The 17,570-nt window shown below is 38.2% G+C and overlaps 1 protein-coding gene across 2 annotated transcripts in view; it reads left to right on the forward strand.

Moving 5' to 3' along the window:
• TTC27 (tetratricopeptide repeat domain 27) overlaps positions 1 to 17,570 on the forward strand; it is a 184,070-nt gene that overhangs the window by 22,782 nt on the left and 143,718 nt on the right. For both annotated transcript variants that reach the window (XM_008700249.2, XM_008700250.2), the window contains exons 6-9: positions 1,597 to 1,761; positions 4,082 to 4,215; positions 10,963 to 11,075; positions 13,080 to 13,146. In XM_008700249.2, the coding sequence (XP_008698471.1) occupies positions 1,597 to 1,761; positions 4,082 to 4,215; positions 10,963 to 11,075; positions 13,080 to 13,146 (479 nt within the window). The remainder of the gene's footprint in view (positions 1 to 1,596; positions 1,762 to 4,081; positions 4,216 to 10,962; positions 11,076 to 13,079; positions 13,147 to 17,570) is intronic.

The raw sequence follows: 17,570 nt of genomic DNA on the forward strand, positions 1-17,570 counted from the left end.
GGAGATCTACTGAAGGAGTTTCATTGTGAGAAGTTCATGTTTAGATACCTGTCTGCTTTTGAAGTAAGACGTGTCCATCTTGACTTATTCTGAGTCCAGAGAATCTCCTTAAAGAGCTGACAGTATATAGAAAAACACCTTTTTTTTTTCTTTTTTTAAGTAGGCTCCTTGCCTAGCATGGAGCCCAATGTGAGGCTTGAACTCATGACCCTAGATCAAGACCCGAGCTGGAATCAAGAGTTGGATACTTAACTGACTGAACCACCAGGTGTCCAAGAAAAGCGCTTTCTTTTTCAGACTCATTTTAATTTCAGTTCAGACGAAAGTAAAGGATATCTATTTCATAGCTGTTAAGTGTTTCTGTCGGATAGCCAGGTGATGAAGGGGATTGGGTTGTGTAGTGTCACTTCTACACACGTATTCTTCCTCTGCCAACTCCTTCCTCAGCCCCATTTTCCCAGTAAGCATCAATTCAGATTCTGGCTTTGCCACTTAACAGCTGAGGTGACTAGTCGGTAAGCTGTCTGAATTCAAGTTTCTAATGAATCAGATGGGGATAGTGTCAACCTCAAAGACATCGTTGTGAGAATGATAACGCAATGTGTAAAATACGTCGTGCCAGGCAGAGCAGGCATTCAGTGTGTCTCCCTTCCCTTTCAGCTTGAATGGCAGAGAACGGATTCTCCCATCTTGGGACACTGGAAGTGCGTTTTCTATTCATTTATTATGCATTAGTTCTTTCACGTCTTTTAAAATTCCTTTTTAATTGCAGTGTAATTAACGTACAGTATTATGTTAGTCTCACATTATGCAATAATTCTTGTGGACTGCTGTGTGAAATGCTGACTCACCCATTACTAGAAGCTTTTGTGAGAGACAGTTTGTCAGGGATAATTAGAGGTATGGACCGGGTGGACCTGTAGACGTGCCCTGCAGCTTGGTGTGCGTTACCTAGCCTTACATATTACATATCATTAATTTTCACAATCATTTCATTTCAGACTGTGTTAGGTTAATATCCTCCTGTCTTTTCAACTCAGGTATTTAGAGAAATCAGAATCTGACTGCTAAACCAATATTCATTCTATATTTGATATTCATATGATCATATTTATCTTTGTGTATCTCTTTCTCCTCTGAAGGGAAGACTTTTACATTCTTTATGAGGGAAGCTGTAAACTGACCTCTGCATTAGATTTTCTGTAGTGTTTAACTCTTTGTAGGTTCATTTGGTACTTCGCATCTTCACCTTGTATCGCCATAGTTTTTAACAGCACAATTAAGACAAGCGCTCTAAAATTAGAGCAGGTTAATGAGTTGCGTTTCCTAGGATTATTGTGTGGAATAAAGGAGGGATGTATGTAATGTCCTTAGCTTTGTGCTTGGAACGTGTGAGTGCTCAGAGAATGCTGGCTTGAATGGCGATTGTACTTGTGTTCCTCATCTTCCAGGTTTAAAATTCTTTAAGCGCAGGGACTATGCAATATATATGCTTCACGTACCGTGGACTCAACATTTGACTTATTTGCTCATTTTACTTAATCATAGATTTTCATTTTCATCATAGTTTTTAATGTTTCATCTTATGTCTTGCAGTGATGAAACTAGAGGATCTGTTTGTTGGTGCTTCCGGTCACTATTTGTCTATTCAGTTCCATCTGGAGTGTGCATATATATTTTTATATTATTATGAATATACAAAAGCAAAAGATCAGTTCAACATTGCTAAAGACATCAGCAAATTACAAATTGATTTGACAGGTAAGACTTGTTACTTTTTGTGGATGATTAATTTTTTTAATGATAAAACTAATATAGACATTGGCAGTTTGGCTATATTTGGTTGTGTTTGATTTTTTTCTGTTCTGCTCTTTGCTTTATAAAAATCGGTTTTAAAGATTTTAAGAATTCATAGTTTTAGAATAAGTTTAATTGAAATGTAATATTTTCTTTATTCCTAGAGATTCCCCTTTATTTTCCAGTCTGGTTAGCCACATGTTAGTGAGATATATATATATATATATAGCAGCCAGGTAGTACACAGATGAACTCTTTTTTTTTTTTAAGTAAGCTCTGTGCCCAGTGTGGGACTTGAACTCAAACCCCTGAGATCAAAAGTCGCATGCTCTACTGACTGAGCCAGCCAGGCGCCCCCACAAATGAACTTTTCACCATTTGTTTATGGGTGTGGGTTTCTTAAAGTTCTTCCGATTCCCACGTTTTTTGTGGCCTCTTTACATTGCCCTTTCTTGTAAATACCCACCTGTGGCTTCCATCTGCTTTGTCTTCAGAACAGAAATTTTCGACTGTTTTATATTCAGTGCCTTAGAACGCTGGCATATTGTTGGCACTCAGATACTTGTTGAATGAACAAGTAAGGTACAGAATTTCTCCAAAAACCTTTCTATTTCTTCCGAATACAAAACAAGAAACAGGGCGTGGGAGGCTCAGGCAGGTAAGCGTATGCCGTCTGCTCAGGTCGGGATCCGAGTCCTGGGATCAAGTCCCGCATCGGGCTCCCTGCTCAGTGGGGAGTCTGCTTCTCCCTCTCCCTCCACTGCTTTCCCTGCTGTGCTCTCTCGCTCTCTCAAATAAATAAATAAAAAGGAAAAAAAAAAACCCAAAACAAAATAAGAAACATTGATTGCTTTTTGTGTCTTGCTCTATCCCTGGGGTGTTACAATATCATTGGCATTCAGTATTGATTGTGTTAATGAAAGTCCCATATTATCAGTTCGAGCACACTACTTACACCTCTTGAACCTGAGGTCGGCATTCCAGGCCGTGTGTGTGAGGATTGACGTGATTGAACCTATTTGTCCTTCCTGGACTCGGTCGAGGTGATCTCTAAGGTCTATTCTTACCCCTAAATTCTGTGCTTCTTATTGAGCTGGTCTTGTCATTCAAATCTTTCAAGTATATTACGAGTTAAATATGACTTTGTGCCCTGGTCTGGGATCTTAGCCATCTTTTGTTACGTTGTTTGTATGGGGAAAATTATTAAATATCCAGCATAGAACTTTTGGAACAATGGCCATATAAGTTGGAGTCTTGTCTGTATTTGAAAATATAGTTCTATATAATATAACTTGTGAGGTTAGCTTCAGAGATTATGTTTTTAAATGTTTTGGCTCTCGGGGACTTTTTTGGGGCTATTTAAAAACTAATGGCACAGTATTCTGTATAGTCAGCTTTAATGCTGGTATATTTACTAGCTAGTTCTTCATATTTTTTTCCAAGTTAAGAGTGAAAAACTTAAAAATACAAATGTGGTACAAATATAAAATGAAAATCAGATTATTATTTTTTTCCATTCAACTGTAACCCTTTTATAAAAAAGTAAGCTGTGTTAGACCATCTCAGTAGCTGTTTTTGTGTAGCATGTTTAAAAGGTTGATGTATAATTTAGAGCCAGACTCATTGCAGGATAAAATCCAGACTTCTTAGACTGGGCTTTACAATCAACGGTCTTTGTAATCTGACGCTTGCCAGAGAGTGGATATTAGGACTGTTGCTTCTATTAAAGCTATTCTGTAGCAAGTTATTTCAGATACAAGATAGAAAAAATGTGGGTGTTAAGAAGCCAGATAGAATAATAGAAAGACTGTGGGGTTTAGAACCTGGAGACCCTGGCTTTAAGCTCTGGCTGTGAGACCGAGAGTCCTTGTGATCTTAAGCAAGTCCTTCCGATCTTAAGATCGGAACGTCTGTTTTTTCATTTGCTATATGAGGATGATGATACTTCTTCCACCTATGAAAATTTGGGGGGAAGGAGGTAGTTTGATGCAAAAGTGAGTATGTGTAATCTAGTGGCATAAATCTTGGGTTTGAGTTCTGGCTCCATAGCTTATTGGCTTTATAATTTTATTTATTTTTTTATTTTTTGTTTTCTGCCCCTGGCTTTATAATTTTATAAGTAGTTTTAAGATCATTACTGAGTCTCAGGTCTTTTTTTTTTTAATGTGACATGGAGAAAATACCTTTACAGACTTTAAAGTACTCTGAAATTACTACTTTTCATGATTGTACAGTAGATATGATTGACAAATCGATAAGTACAATTTAATATGTTGTTTTTCAGGTGCTTTGGGGAAAAGGACACGGTTCCAGGAAAATTATGTGGCACAACTTATTCTAGATGTAAGAAGGGAAGGGGATGCATTTTCACATTGTGAATTCAGTCCAGCACCTACTCCTCAGGAGCATTTAACCAAGGTGAGTAGGATTGTAAGTTATTTAAATTACTATCCAAATCTAACAGGTTCAGTAGTGAGTTTTGTACAAACACTGAATGGGGTGGGAAGAGGCTTCATTCTATTCCTTCTTGAGCTTTTTCATGGTGGCTGGGGGTTTTAGAAAATACGCAGACATACCAATGTGAGTTTAAGCCTTTTTTACCCTTAAGTAGAGATAAAGTGTTGTTTTTCTTTTAGACTTCAGTAATATGAGTTAGTAATGCAGTCAGTTATGTATTACTCTCTGAAAAAATTCAAAAGACAGACTGCGTAGAGCCTGATTTTTCTAGCTGCTACTGTATTTGTTGCCTTAACTTCTGCCTTTTGTGGATATTTTTGAATATTAAGAGACTTGAAATTTCTTAGGTTCTTCAAAATATATAAACAGATGATAAGAATGTCTTTTTACCAGTGTTCTGATCCTTTGTTACTGTCATTATTGGGCTGATTGCTGCCTTAGTATGTTTTTCTTGACTTGGCTAATGCTTTCTCTTTGTTTTTGTTTTTATTTTTTTAAGATTTTATTCTTAAGTAATCTCTACACCCAGTGGGGGCTCAAACTTATAACCCTGAGATCAGGAGTTACATGTTCTACTAACTGAGCCAGCCAGGTGCCCCATGCATTCCCTTCTTGTAACTTAAATTTATGGCTCTTGGTCAGTTTACCTACTTAGATGCCTTTCCATCTGCTTCCATAGAGGTCGTTAGCATTTATGTTTTCTTACTACGGAGATGCCAAGCTAATGTTTTTGGTTGTCCTTTGCCTGATGTTACTGTCCTTGAAGCCCTACCCTTCATTCCAGAGCCGATAAACAAATTTACCTTGGGTACACGGAACACTAAAATTCTCTTCTGTATTGAAAATAGTGCCAAGAGGAAGGGCTAGGGATGAGAAGGAAGAGTGACAGCAGTCAGGAGTCCCAAGGAAGGCCTTTGATGAGATACTGCGCACTTCTGGGCTTGTTCCAAGCACTCTCTTGTTTGCTTTTGAGTTCACTTCAGGGAGGAACCACTGTTGAATCTAAGAGAAGAAGGAAGGAAGAAAGGAAGGGAGAGGTATAGAAACTCAGGAATACGACTGCATAGGGTGCTGCCTGTACTTCCTGACGTATGTTGAGCCATCATAAAGGAGGGTTTGTACTGCTGTGTTGATGCTGGTCAGGGAACACGGTGCTGCTACCTGCCTCACACCTCTCTTCTTTCCTCCCTGCATGTATGGAGTCTCCTCTTTAAGCCTTTTGTTTTCTAAGCCTTTTGATGTAACCCAGGTCCCTCCCTAATTCTTAGATTAACTGCCATAAACCTGATTTTTAGGCCATCGATATAGCATCAGTTGAAAAGAGATTCCATTCTGCAGTCTACACATTTAATTCAGTAATCCATTGTTTATTGTTCTTTTATATGGCGTTCCCTTATTGAAAATTGTCTCCTGGGATGAGAAATAGGATATGATGACTATTATGAGGAATGTAAAAAAAATGATATACAATTTAATATAGTTTATTGAATCTTTCATATTTAAAGTAAAATACATTCAGATAATCTTATGATTTTCATTAATTACTACTTAGAGGTATAAGGTAAAAAAAAGGACAGTCTCTGTTCTTAGTTGTTCAGTTGTGTATTTACAGAAAACACAAATGCACACATGATCAGTATCACTGATGAGAAATATACCTTAATGCTAAATATGGTGTGTGCCGCATATTGAAGATAAATTATGTGCTAGTTTCTTGATTCAGTAGAATGTTATGAGGTCCAGGTGGGACTGAGGTAGAACAATATTTTAAGTTTGGGACTTGCAGAACAGGTAAGTAGGTACTGCAGCTGACCCATTTTAATTTCAAAAGAGCAGAATAGGAACAGAGAGAATTTTGAATGAAGATCCAAACTGTTTTGATTACTTGCTTGTGTCTGGCAAATAAATGATGCCATGCTGCCAACACTGACATATCTCAGGTCTTTGGTGGTGGAGGGGAAGGAATCCTGGGATGGCAGGAGACTTGGGTCCCTGTTCCGTCCTTTTTGTCTAGCCTAGGGTGAGAATCTGGGACAGTTATGATATTCTTAGTTCCCTCATTTGTTTTTCTCACATCACACTTTGTTAAAGGATCCGATTAGATTTTAAAGCTTTTGTACAGATGTGTTATTAAACATTGTGTATTAGGGGCACCTTGCTGGCTCAGTCAGTAGAGCATGTGACTCGCGATCTCGGGGTTGTAAGTTTGTGTCCCATATTGGATGTGGAGATTACTTAAAAATAAAATCTTTAAGGGAGCCTGTGTAGCCCAGTCAGTTAAATGTCCAACTCTTGGTTTTGGCTTAGGTCACGTTCTCAGAGTCATGAGATGGAGCCTGCTGAGTCTGGCTCTGTGCTTAGCGGGGAGTTGGCTTGAAAACTCTCTCTCTCCACCCCTCCCCCCACTTGTACATGCACTCTCTGTCTCTCAATAAATAAATAAGTCTTTAAAAGGAAATTTTTAAAAAAAGCAAAAAACCAAAAGAAAACATTGCGTATTGATAAGTAGCTTAATGCAGCCCTATAAGAATGTAAAATGATGAGAATTTTGGGATACTGTAGAGCTGCGTGGTCCAATATGGTAGCCATCAACCACATGTGATTGCTAATTACTGGGAAGTTGGTTCTTGCAATTTGAGATGTGAAGTGTAAAAGACACATTAGATTTCATGGACTGTGTATGAAAAAAAAGAATGTATAATATATAACCAATAATTTGCTGTTGGCACATATAAGAATATTATTTTTTATATATCAGGTTAAATCATTTTTAAAAGTTTACTTTTTTACATGTGACTATTACATATGTACTGCTTTTTAAATTATGGAAGGCCTGCGTTGAAAACGATGGCCACCAGGGTGCGCCATGCACCTGCCAGCCCGGCCTTTGGTGCCCATTCTGGGAGGAAGAGCCGCTTTTTCAGTGGATTTTGAGCAACACCCTAAGGTTCTGTGTTCCTCTCCTGAGCAATTTGTTGCGGTTGCTGTACTCTTTCTTAAAACACTGTAGATAGAGCTAGGCCTACAGTTAGGATGAATTTGAGGATAGACAAGGAAAGCTGTTGCTCTGGGCTGTGTTTTGGGCAAATTTACTGCTTACTAGTTAAGAGGTTACCAGTTAAGAGGTTGACCTCTTAGCCATAGGCAGTTTCCAGCCTTCTGGTCCTTTTAATTCCTAGTTTTAGCTACTTATATTGAATTAGAAAAAAATTTAAAGTTGTGCCTATTTTATTTTAAATGTACAGTTTGAATTTTGAAAAATAGACCCGTGGAACGACCACCATCATAATAAAAATACAGAATCATTTCCGTTACACCAAAAAGTCACTTATACTCCTTCACAGTCAGTCACTTTCTCTCCCACTGGTCTGCTTTCTGTCACAGATTAGAGCTGCTTTTTCTAGAATTTCAAAAAAATGGAATCATACAGTATGACTCTCTTGTGTCTGGTTTCTTTCACTTAGCATAATGTTTTTTTTAAGTTCTAGCAATTCTTTTTTTCCAGTTTTATTGAGAAATAATGGACATATCTCACCGTATAAGTTTAAGGCATACAGCATAATGGTTTGATTTGCATATATTATGAAAAGTTTACCACCGTAGGTTCAGCTAACATCCATCTTCTCATATAGATAAAAAGAAAAAAACAGAAAAGAGGGAAATTTTTTTTTCTTGTGGTGAGAACTCTTGGGATCTATTCTCTTTACAACTTTCCTGTCCGTCACCCAGCAGTGGTAGCTGCAGTCATCATGTCGTACACCACATCCCCAGTGCTTATTCGTCTTGTAACTGGAGGTTTGTACCCTTTGACCACCTTCCTCCAGTTCCCCCTCCCCCCACACTCTGCCTCTGCTAACCACAAGTCTGAGCTCTTTTTCTACAAGTCTGGTGTATATATATATATATTTTTAGATTCCATATACAAGTGAGATCATACAGTATGTGTCTTTCTCTGACTTCCTTCAGCTAGCATCATACCTTTAAGGTCCATCCAAGTTGTCACCAATTGTAGGATTTCCTTGTTTGTTTGTTTTTTTATGGCAGAATAATATTCCATTATATGTGCCATATCTTCTTAATCCACTCATCCATGCATGCAGACTTAGGTCCATTAGTGGACAGTGTGTTTATCCACTTACCTGTTGGACAGTTGAGCTGTTTCTAATTTTTGGCTATTATGAATAAAGCTGCTTGAAACATTTGTGTGTAAGTCTTTGTGTGAACATATGTTTTTAATTCTCTTGGGTAAATACCTAGGATTAGAATGGCTGGATTGTGTGGTAAGTGTGTTTTTTCTTTTTCTTTCTTTCTTTTTTTTATTGACATATAATTTTTTTTCTTAGAGAATGAGAGAGAGAGAGAACACATGTAGGGGGGAGGGGCAGAGGGAGAGGAAGAGAGAACCTTAAGCAGGCACATGCTCAGTGTAGAGCCCCGTGTGGGGCTCGATCTCATGACCCTGAGATCAACATCTGAGCCAAAATCAGGAGTCGGTCGCTCAACCGACTGAGCCACTCAGGCACCCCAGTGTGTTTCTAAATTGATGAGCAATCGCCAAACTCTTTTCCAAAGCGGTTGTGGTGTTTTACATTTCCAGCGGTTGGTGTATGAGAGTGCCAGTTGCAAATGCTTCATAGTGTCAGTCTCCTTAATTTTTGCTATTCTAGTGTGTTAAGGGGGTGTGTAGAGATAATCTCATTGTGGTTTTACTATTTTTTGACAATTCATTTCTTTAAAAATCGACTTCTTTTAAAGATTTATTTGAGAGTGTGAGCAAGAGTGGGGTGGGGGGCGGAGGGAGAGGGAAAGAATCTCAAGCAGACTCTTCGCTGAGTGTGGAGCCTTATGTGGGACTCTTTCTCTCGACCCCAAGATTATGACCTGAACTGAAATCAAGAGTCAGACACTTAACTGACTGAGCCACCCAGGTGCCCCAAATCATTTTTTAAAAAGGATTTATTTATTTTTTGAGAATTCGAGGGAGAGGGAGAAAGAGAATCTCAAGCAGACTCTGCACTGAGCTCAGAGCCCATCGAAGGGTTCAGTCCCATGACCCCAAAATCATGACCTGAGCTGAATATATATATATGCAACCATTACAGTCAATGTATGTTTCATTAGCCTAGAAAGTTCCATCATGCCCATTTGCAGTTAATCCCCCAGTGCACCAGCTCTAAACAGTCATGGATCTGTTTTCTGTGACTACAGAGAGTTTGCCTTTTCTAGAATTTTGTATGTACTTTTTTGTATCTGGCTTCTTTTGTTTAGCATGATGTTTTTGAGATTTACCTATATAATTACATGTGGCAATAGTTCCTTTTTATTGCTGATTAGAATTCCATTGGGTGGATATAGTATAATTTTTCTTTTATTTGTTTATCGACAGTCATTGAGTTGTTTCTGGTGTTGGGCTATTACAGATAAAACAGTTATGAACATTAATATACATGTTTTCATTTCTCATGGTAACCACTTAGAGTGGAATTGATGGCTCCTATAGTAAATGTATGTTTTTATTATAAGAAATTGGCAAAATATTTTCTTTGGTTGTACATCATTTTAAATTTCTGCCAGCGATGTGTCAGAGTTCTAATTGTTGTAGATCCTTGTCAACATTTAGTATTGTCAGTCTTTTAATTAGCATTTCCTATTGACTGCTGTTGTCAAGGATCTTTTTGTGTGCTTATTGGCCAGTTGTCTATCTTTTTTAATGAAGTACCTGTACAAATCTATTGTCCGCTTTTATATTGGGTTGTTTATCTTCTTACTGAGTTGTAAGAGTTCTCCATATTCTGAATACAAGTCCCTTTTCAGATATTTGTTTTATGAATATATTTTCTGAGTCTGTAGCTTGGCTCTTCATTTTCTTAACAATGTTTTCAAAGAACAGAAGTTTTTAATTTGATGAAGTTCAATTTAAAAAGTTTTTTCTCTGCTGGTTCAGGTATTTTGTGTCCTAATTAAGGACTGCCTATCTAGCCCAGAGTTGCAAAGCTTTTCTCCTGTGATTTCTTCTAGAAGTTTTTTAGTATTAGCTTCTACATTAAGGTCTGTGATCAATTTTGATTTAATTTTTGTGTATGGTATGAGATAAGGGTGAAGGGTCATTTTTTTCCAAATGGCTAACCAGTTGTTCCACAATCATATATTGAAGAAACTTTCCTTTGTTGAAAGTCAGTTGACCATATGTGGGTCTAAAATTGTGGACTATTGTAGTCCATTCATCTGTACGTCTGTCTTCATGCCAGTACCACGCTGTCTTGGCTTCGTAGTCCAAGTCCCCGAAGTTCTCAGATTTTATTCTTTTCCAAATTGTTTTGGCTATTCTAGATCCTATTGAGAAACAAGAGTTGGGAATTGATACTTTAGGTTAGAATTTAGAGCAGAGTAGAAAGATCTGATTTTAAATCCTGATGCATTAGTAGAGGGGCTTTTGCATACTGGGGTCACTGAACGATAGCTGTCATTCCCTATTATTGATATTGTCAGTGCATTCCTGAAGTATAGATGGCATGTCCTCCGTTTCTACCCAGTAAATTTTCCCCAAATATGTGTTTTACAGGAAACAGCCTATTGACCGTATGTAGACATTGTATAATCTTTAAACAAAAAGGTGAATGATCCCTCCTTAGTAATCAGTTGCATACAGTGTGTTGAATGAATCAGATTTAATTTTTGGTCTAAATATTTTATTTTGTATTGCACCAGAATCTTGAGCTCAATGATGATACTGTTCTAAATGAGATAAAGTTAGCAGATTGTGAACAGTTCCAGATGCCTGACCTGTGTGCTGAAGAGCTTGCCGTTATCCTTGGAATCTGGTAAGTCAGTACTTACTTGGTTACTTTGAACACTTTGCATATTGGTTTTATTGTGTTGAGAAAAACTTTATTCCAGGAGGTGCCCGGAGTTCTGGATGAATAGGGAATCTTATAATGGCTACAAGGATCAAGAATAGTGGGGCAACCAATTACCACTACACCACCAGTGCTCTCTGCTAGGCAACTAAGTAAAGGGTTAGAGATTAGGAATCTCAGGTATCTCCTTTGAGTTAGTATACTTCACCTTCTCTTTCCTTCATAAGCAAAATTTCTTTGATTAGCCTTAGCTAGGAATACACTTTTAATAAAGTATTTAGGAGAGTTGAGAATGATTATTTTGACCTTTGAGGATATTTACGTTCCAAAGGATAGAATTCTTTTTCTTTTTTCCCTAAGATTTTATTTATTCATTTGAGAGAGAGAGAGAGCATGCGAGTAGCAGAGAGAGGCAGAGGGAGAAGTAGAGAGAGAAGCAGACTCCCTGCTGAGCAGGGAGCTAGCTGTGGGGCTCTATCCCAAGACCTGGAGATCATGACCTAATGCCCATGGCCATTATCCCTGTGGAGAGGTGACTTGGACATTGTAGTGGGCTGGGTTAGTTTAGGAAGGAAACACAGAGAAAGTGAATTCTTGTAGATGATGGATTGGTGAAACAGTGGGGCTAGGGAAAAAAAGACAAAAAACCAGACTCTTAAATACAGAGAACAAACTGGTGGTTGCCGGAGGGGTTGGGAGTTGGGGGGGGGAGGCTGGGTAAAATAATGAAGGGGATTAAGAGTAGACTTATGTTGAGCACTTAGAAATATATAGAATTGTTGCATCATTATATTGTGTACCTGAAACTTATATAACATGGTATGTTAATTATACTTGAATTTAAAAAAAAGGTAACCACTATCATGAAGTCGAGTTGTCATTTTCTTGCCTTTTCAAAAAAATATATTTACTCACATGTTTTTATACTTCTAAGTCAATTGTTTCATTTGAGTTTTTCTCTGAGCTTTATAAAAGTGGTATCTTACTGTTATATAGTTTTCTGTGATTGTTCTGTGATTGTTTTTTTCTCTCATTATTATGTTTTTATGGTTCATTCATGTTTTATATGTAGCTACAATTTACTTGGGATTATAGCATTCCATTGGGTGACTATTTCTCAGTTTATCAGTCTCCTTTTGGATATTGGGATCATTTCAAGATTTTCTCCTGTTATACACAATATTACTATGGATATTTGTGTATACGATTCCTGGTACACCTGTTCAGGAATTTCTCTGAGCTCTATGGAATTATTGAGCTAAGGATATATGAAGGTTCACTTTACAGGGTAGTGCTAAATAGTTTAACAAAATCATCCTATCAAATTATACTTGGATCAGCAGGGTCTAAGAATTCCCACTGCTCTGCCTCTTTGACAACCTCTTAATTTTTGCCTAATGGTTAAAATAGTAATATTTTAATTCTTTTGGCATGAGTTTGATAAATAGGAGATGTTGCCATGTTAATTCTTTTCATTTTCTTTGTGAAGTGGCACAGATTGGATTTCTTTCTCCTAGTAAAATATGTTGATATTTAGTATACCAACCACATTTTGCCAGTGTTTTTTAAAAGATTTTATTTATTTATTTATTTTGGGGGGGAGTGGGGGAGGGGCAGAGGGCGACGGAGAGAGAAACCCAAGTAGACTCTGCACTGAGTGTGGAGCCCAATGCAAGACTTGATCTCACGACCCAGAGATTACGACCTGAGCTGAAACCAAGAGTTGGCCCCTTAACTGAATGCTCCAACCAGGTGCCCCTATTTGTACATTTTATTACTTACTTACTTATTACATTATTTATTGTCATGCTTATCTTTGGTGAAGTCATATCTACATTTGCATATAATGCAGTAGTATTAAAATATGTACTTTGAAATAAAGTTTATGCTGCCTTTTTAAAAATTATATTTCATTAATTGCAACATGCATTTTAGAATTAATTTACTTTTTTTTTTTTTAATTTAAAGCACAAATTTCCAAAAGAATAACCCAGTGCATAAGTTAACTGAAGAGGAGCTGCTGGCATTTACATCAGTGAGTAATGTCTTGTCCTTTCCATTTCGTGTTTTTCCTTGCACATTCTATTGCTTCTGATTTATTCTTGCCTCAGATTGCTCATATTGAGACACTGCCACTTAAGGAAATTACGGAGAAAAAAAACCTCACCATTTAGTTTCCAGTTTAGTTTCCAAACTGCATATATCTTGCTGTTGATGTAAGCATAAGCATTTTTCTTTTTTTTTTTTTATTTTATTTTTTTTAAAGATTTTATTTATTCATTTGACAGAGATAGAGACAGCCAGCGAGAGAGGGAACACAAGCAGGGGGAGTGGGAGAGGAAGAAGCAGGCTCCCAGCAGAGGAGCCTGATGTGGGGCTCGATCCCAGAACGCCGGGATCACGCCCTGAGCCGAAGGCAGTCGCTTAACGACTGAGCCACCCAGGCGCCCCGCATAAGCATTTTTCTTTGTACTTGCTTGGATTTGAGGGCAGTGGCCAACTATTTCTTGTTCATTGTTAGATCCCAGGGCCTAATAGGTGCTCCATAAATGTCCAATGAGTAAATGAAGCGAGAGAGCATGAGTCTGACTCCTCACTCCAGAGCCGCTATAGTGTGCGCCTCTTTCGTCTACAACTGAGGGCGATGCCTACATGGATGGGACAGAAAGAGGATGTCAGAGAGTGAGGACCAGAAGCAGGAGGGCGTGGGTTATAGAGGCCGAGGAAGGAGGCAGTGTCAGGAGCATGAGGTGCTCGCTAGCGTTCCGCACTATAGAACCGCGCTGAGAAAGGCTGTGGGTGCTGATAATCGGGAGTGCGCTGCTTGTCTCTAGGACAGTTTCGGTGGAGTATGGTGTAGTCACGTCATCACAGGGAATTAAGGAGGGAATGAGGTATAAGAAAATAAAGTTGATAAATACCACAGTCCGCGAAGAATGGCAGTGAAAAGGAAAGATCGAGTAATAGATGTGTGAGGATTTGAGCTCAAAGAAGGCTTTTCAAGGACAGAAAAGTCACAGACCAAAGGGTCAGTCAGTATCTTCTTAGCTTATGGATGAAAAGATAACGCACATCTTTGATGAGCACAAGTTGCTTAAGATACTTTTTTTTAAAGACATTTTTATTAATCATAGTTAAAATCAAGAGAGAATTCTGATGTTTTCTTTCCTTGTTATTTTTCAGATAAGGCAAAAATGAAGTATTTTTATCTGGTAGAAAAGCTAGCTTACTTTGTATTGTAATATACATTTTTCAAGTTACTATTTCCTGCCTATGGTTTTAGAGCCGGTAGGATGTTAATCCCTTGAGTCCTCTGGGTGCATGTTTCATTTTCTCACTTGAGGATCTTAGAAATCTTTGGTGTTTCTGATGGTAGCATATCTGTGTTTAGGTAACTATGTGGAAATGTCCCTGTTTATTCATTACATGTGCTATAAAGAATTTGACAAGTAAAGTGTTAAACATTTTTTAAAAGATTAATTTAAGAAATTATTCTGTATTTCCTATTTATTCAGCTAATCTCAATTGAATACTGAATTTATGTCAAGCATTGTGCTAGTCATTGGGGATACAGTGTCAACAGAATCTTTTCCCTCTTGGCGTTTACATCGATTTACATTCTTGTGGGGACAATACACAGTATACCAAGAGAGAAATAATATACTTAACAGATGTCCTCTGGAGACATATAGAGCTGGGTAAGGGAATACAAATGGCACGGGGATGGCTGTTTTAGACAAGGTGTGGGGGGATCTCAGTGTGAAGGATATGGAGGGTCTGGCATGGTGGTGAGTTTGAGTTACTGTAGGAAAGTACAGAGCTGGATGGGGACAAGGGCCTAGTTGACGAATGTGACCAGGATGCTTGGGTTTCTTCTGATGACTGGGGTAAACAGGATGTAACATGTGCTAGGAAGTGTTGCTGTTGGCCTCTCATGGGGAGGAGGTCAGTAATAACATTTTCTTGGGACTGGTCTTAGCAGTTTATCAAGGTATATGTATTCTCCATAGTTACCCTAAAAAGACACTAAAATATTCTATATTCAAGCAGTTAAATTTTTTTAACATTTCCAGTTGGTGGGGGTGTATTTCTTCCTTTTTTAAAAAAAACTTTTCCTTTTTTTCTCGTTTCTTTTTTTCATTTTTTCTTTTTTATAATTATTTTTAATTTTTTCAATTTAAATTATGCACCGTATTATTAGTTTCAGAGGTAGAATTTAGTGATTCATCAGTTGCATACAACACCCAGTACTCATTACTTCAAGTGCCCTCCTTAATGGCCATCACCCAGTTACCTCATCCCCCCATCCACCTCCCCTCCAGCAACCGTTTGTTTCCTAGAGTTGAGTCTCTTAGTCTCTCATTATTTGCCTTTCCGATCCCCTACCCCAGGGCCCCACCCCCACCCCCTTCTTAGTCCTCTCTACTATGAAGTACTTCTGAAGTAATTAACTCTGGTAACCTCTGGGGTGGGTAACTCATCTCTCCCAACTTGCAATGAAGGTCATAAATTTGAGTTTCATACTTTTCCGCCAAGGGCTTTGTAATACATCCTTTTTTTTGCTCTCTGTCCTCCTCTGACTCTCGTCCAAGTCAGAAGTGACCTGAGGACTGATCTCTTTGGAGGAAAGGTGTTTGATTACAGTGATGTGTAGTGCCAGGCCTGAGTCTTCTAAGGGGATGAGTTTTTTAATTCCAAGGAAATCTTTAATTCATAAGAAGTAGAACAAGGAACTTACACGTGAGGAGAGCTTTTAGGAGCCCCAAGGATACTTTGTGATCTGCACCACCCCCATCTTTTGTTGATCCCAGAGGAAGCATACAGACCACACTAGAAAAATCCAGATGAGCCCTTGTCAGCTCATCCTTGCATTTATCGGTCCTTCCTGATATCCCTTTTTTGTACATGATACTGAAGCAGATAATAAGATGAATTAGAAGTGGCCCCTCGTCTCAATGAAGAATTCCATTGAAATTTATATCCTATATAATTGAATATCCTGTATATAAATATCCTTTATCTATTACTCCAAAAGAGTATTTAAGGCAAAAGGAAACACTTCTGGTGCTATCCTTCTTCTGAACTCTTGAACTCCTTTCTGTGCCTTTCTTTTAACAGGGATTATATTTGGGCTTATATTATTTATGTATATGTCTTCTTGCTCCCACAAGACTATAAACTCCCCATTTCAGGGACTGGGCTCTTCTTCTCTGGGTCTTCTACAAGGCCCAGGATAGTGCTCCAATGCTTCAGTCATAGTTGTTGCTCAATAAATGGATGCAGAAGAAGAGAATGAATGAGATATCCTTGAACCCTGGAGAGGATTTATGTCTGCCCTATAACTTGATGCTGCATTGCTCCACTTGGTTTTATAATTTAAGTAGTGTTATGTGATGTGAAGAATCACCGCTTGTTTTTTCTTCTTCTGTGTAATGAGGGAAGTGGGGGATGTGCCCCTTCCTCAGCCCTGAAAACTTGATTTGAGGATCAAATTTGAGAATGTCCTGAAAGTACCTTTGAGTAGGTAGAGCTGGTGCACCTGTAGCATTAGGGGATGAGTGGGGCCATCTGATCACAGGTTTGTAGGAGAGCATTCTGTTTTCAAGGAGTAAGAATTCCTAAGTGGATAAGACCTGTTTGAAATTGGCTGTAGACGTGGGAGAGAAGGGAGTGGAGAAGAAAGAAACAGCATACTCTTTCCTGCTGGGCAGCCATTTCCCTTCTGTGGCGTGGTGTGGTGGCCTGGAACTGGGGGTATCAACTATTGAGACTAGGAAGTGTCTTTTGTTAATAGAAGAACAAGAGTAATACAAGTCTTCATACTCCTGCCAGTGGATTATAAGCACTTGAAGGGACGGGAACCATAGTTACTGGGTATTTGTTAAATATTGAATAAACAAATGAATGGCTCATTATTCCTGAATTTTGTTCAGTTTTAGTGAACTGTCTTAAACTTGACTAAAATGGTAAAAAATCTTTTTTGGAGAAGTTTTTAGAAGTGTTTTCCTATTGGTGTAGCATGTTGAAATGTATGTGAGATATGTTGAGAGAATGTTTTCATTCAGCAATGTCAGAAGCTTATCCTAAAAGGAATACTTTATTTTTTTAAGGTTGTCATAATGTAGTGCTGTTCCTGAGATATTTGATCCACACATTTCAGGAAAACTGAATGACTCATAGTAAAAATAACCCGTATTGTTTTAGAGAGCCATTTATGTTGTATCGGCTTGATAATTTAAAATTAGCTGTTATCTACGTTATTTCCTTTCAGATGGGCCAAGTCAGTGACATTCAGTAATGCTTTTAATTTCCTTTCATTGTTGAAAATGGGAACAATTTAGTTAATTCATACAGGTGTTTCAGTTTTCATTGGCAGAAGTTTTGCTTAAGTGTGAATTGATACTGGCAGCCTGCCTTCTGAGTGTCTGCCTGAAGCCCCAAGGTCTCTGTAAATGAAAA

Source organism: Ursus maritimus, unplaced genomic scaffold (assembly GCF_017311325.1).
Source record: "Ursus maritimus isolate PB19 unplaced genomic scaffold, ASM1731132v1 scaffold_6, whole genome shotgun sequence".
NCBI lineage: Eukaryota > Metazoa > Chordata > Mammalia > Carnivora > Ursidae > Ursus > Ursus maritimus.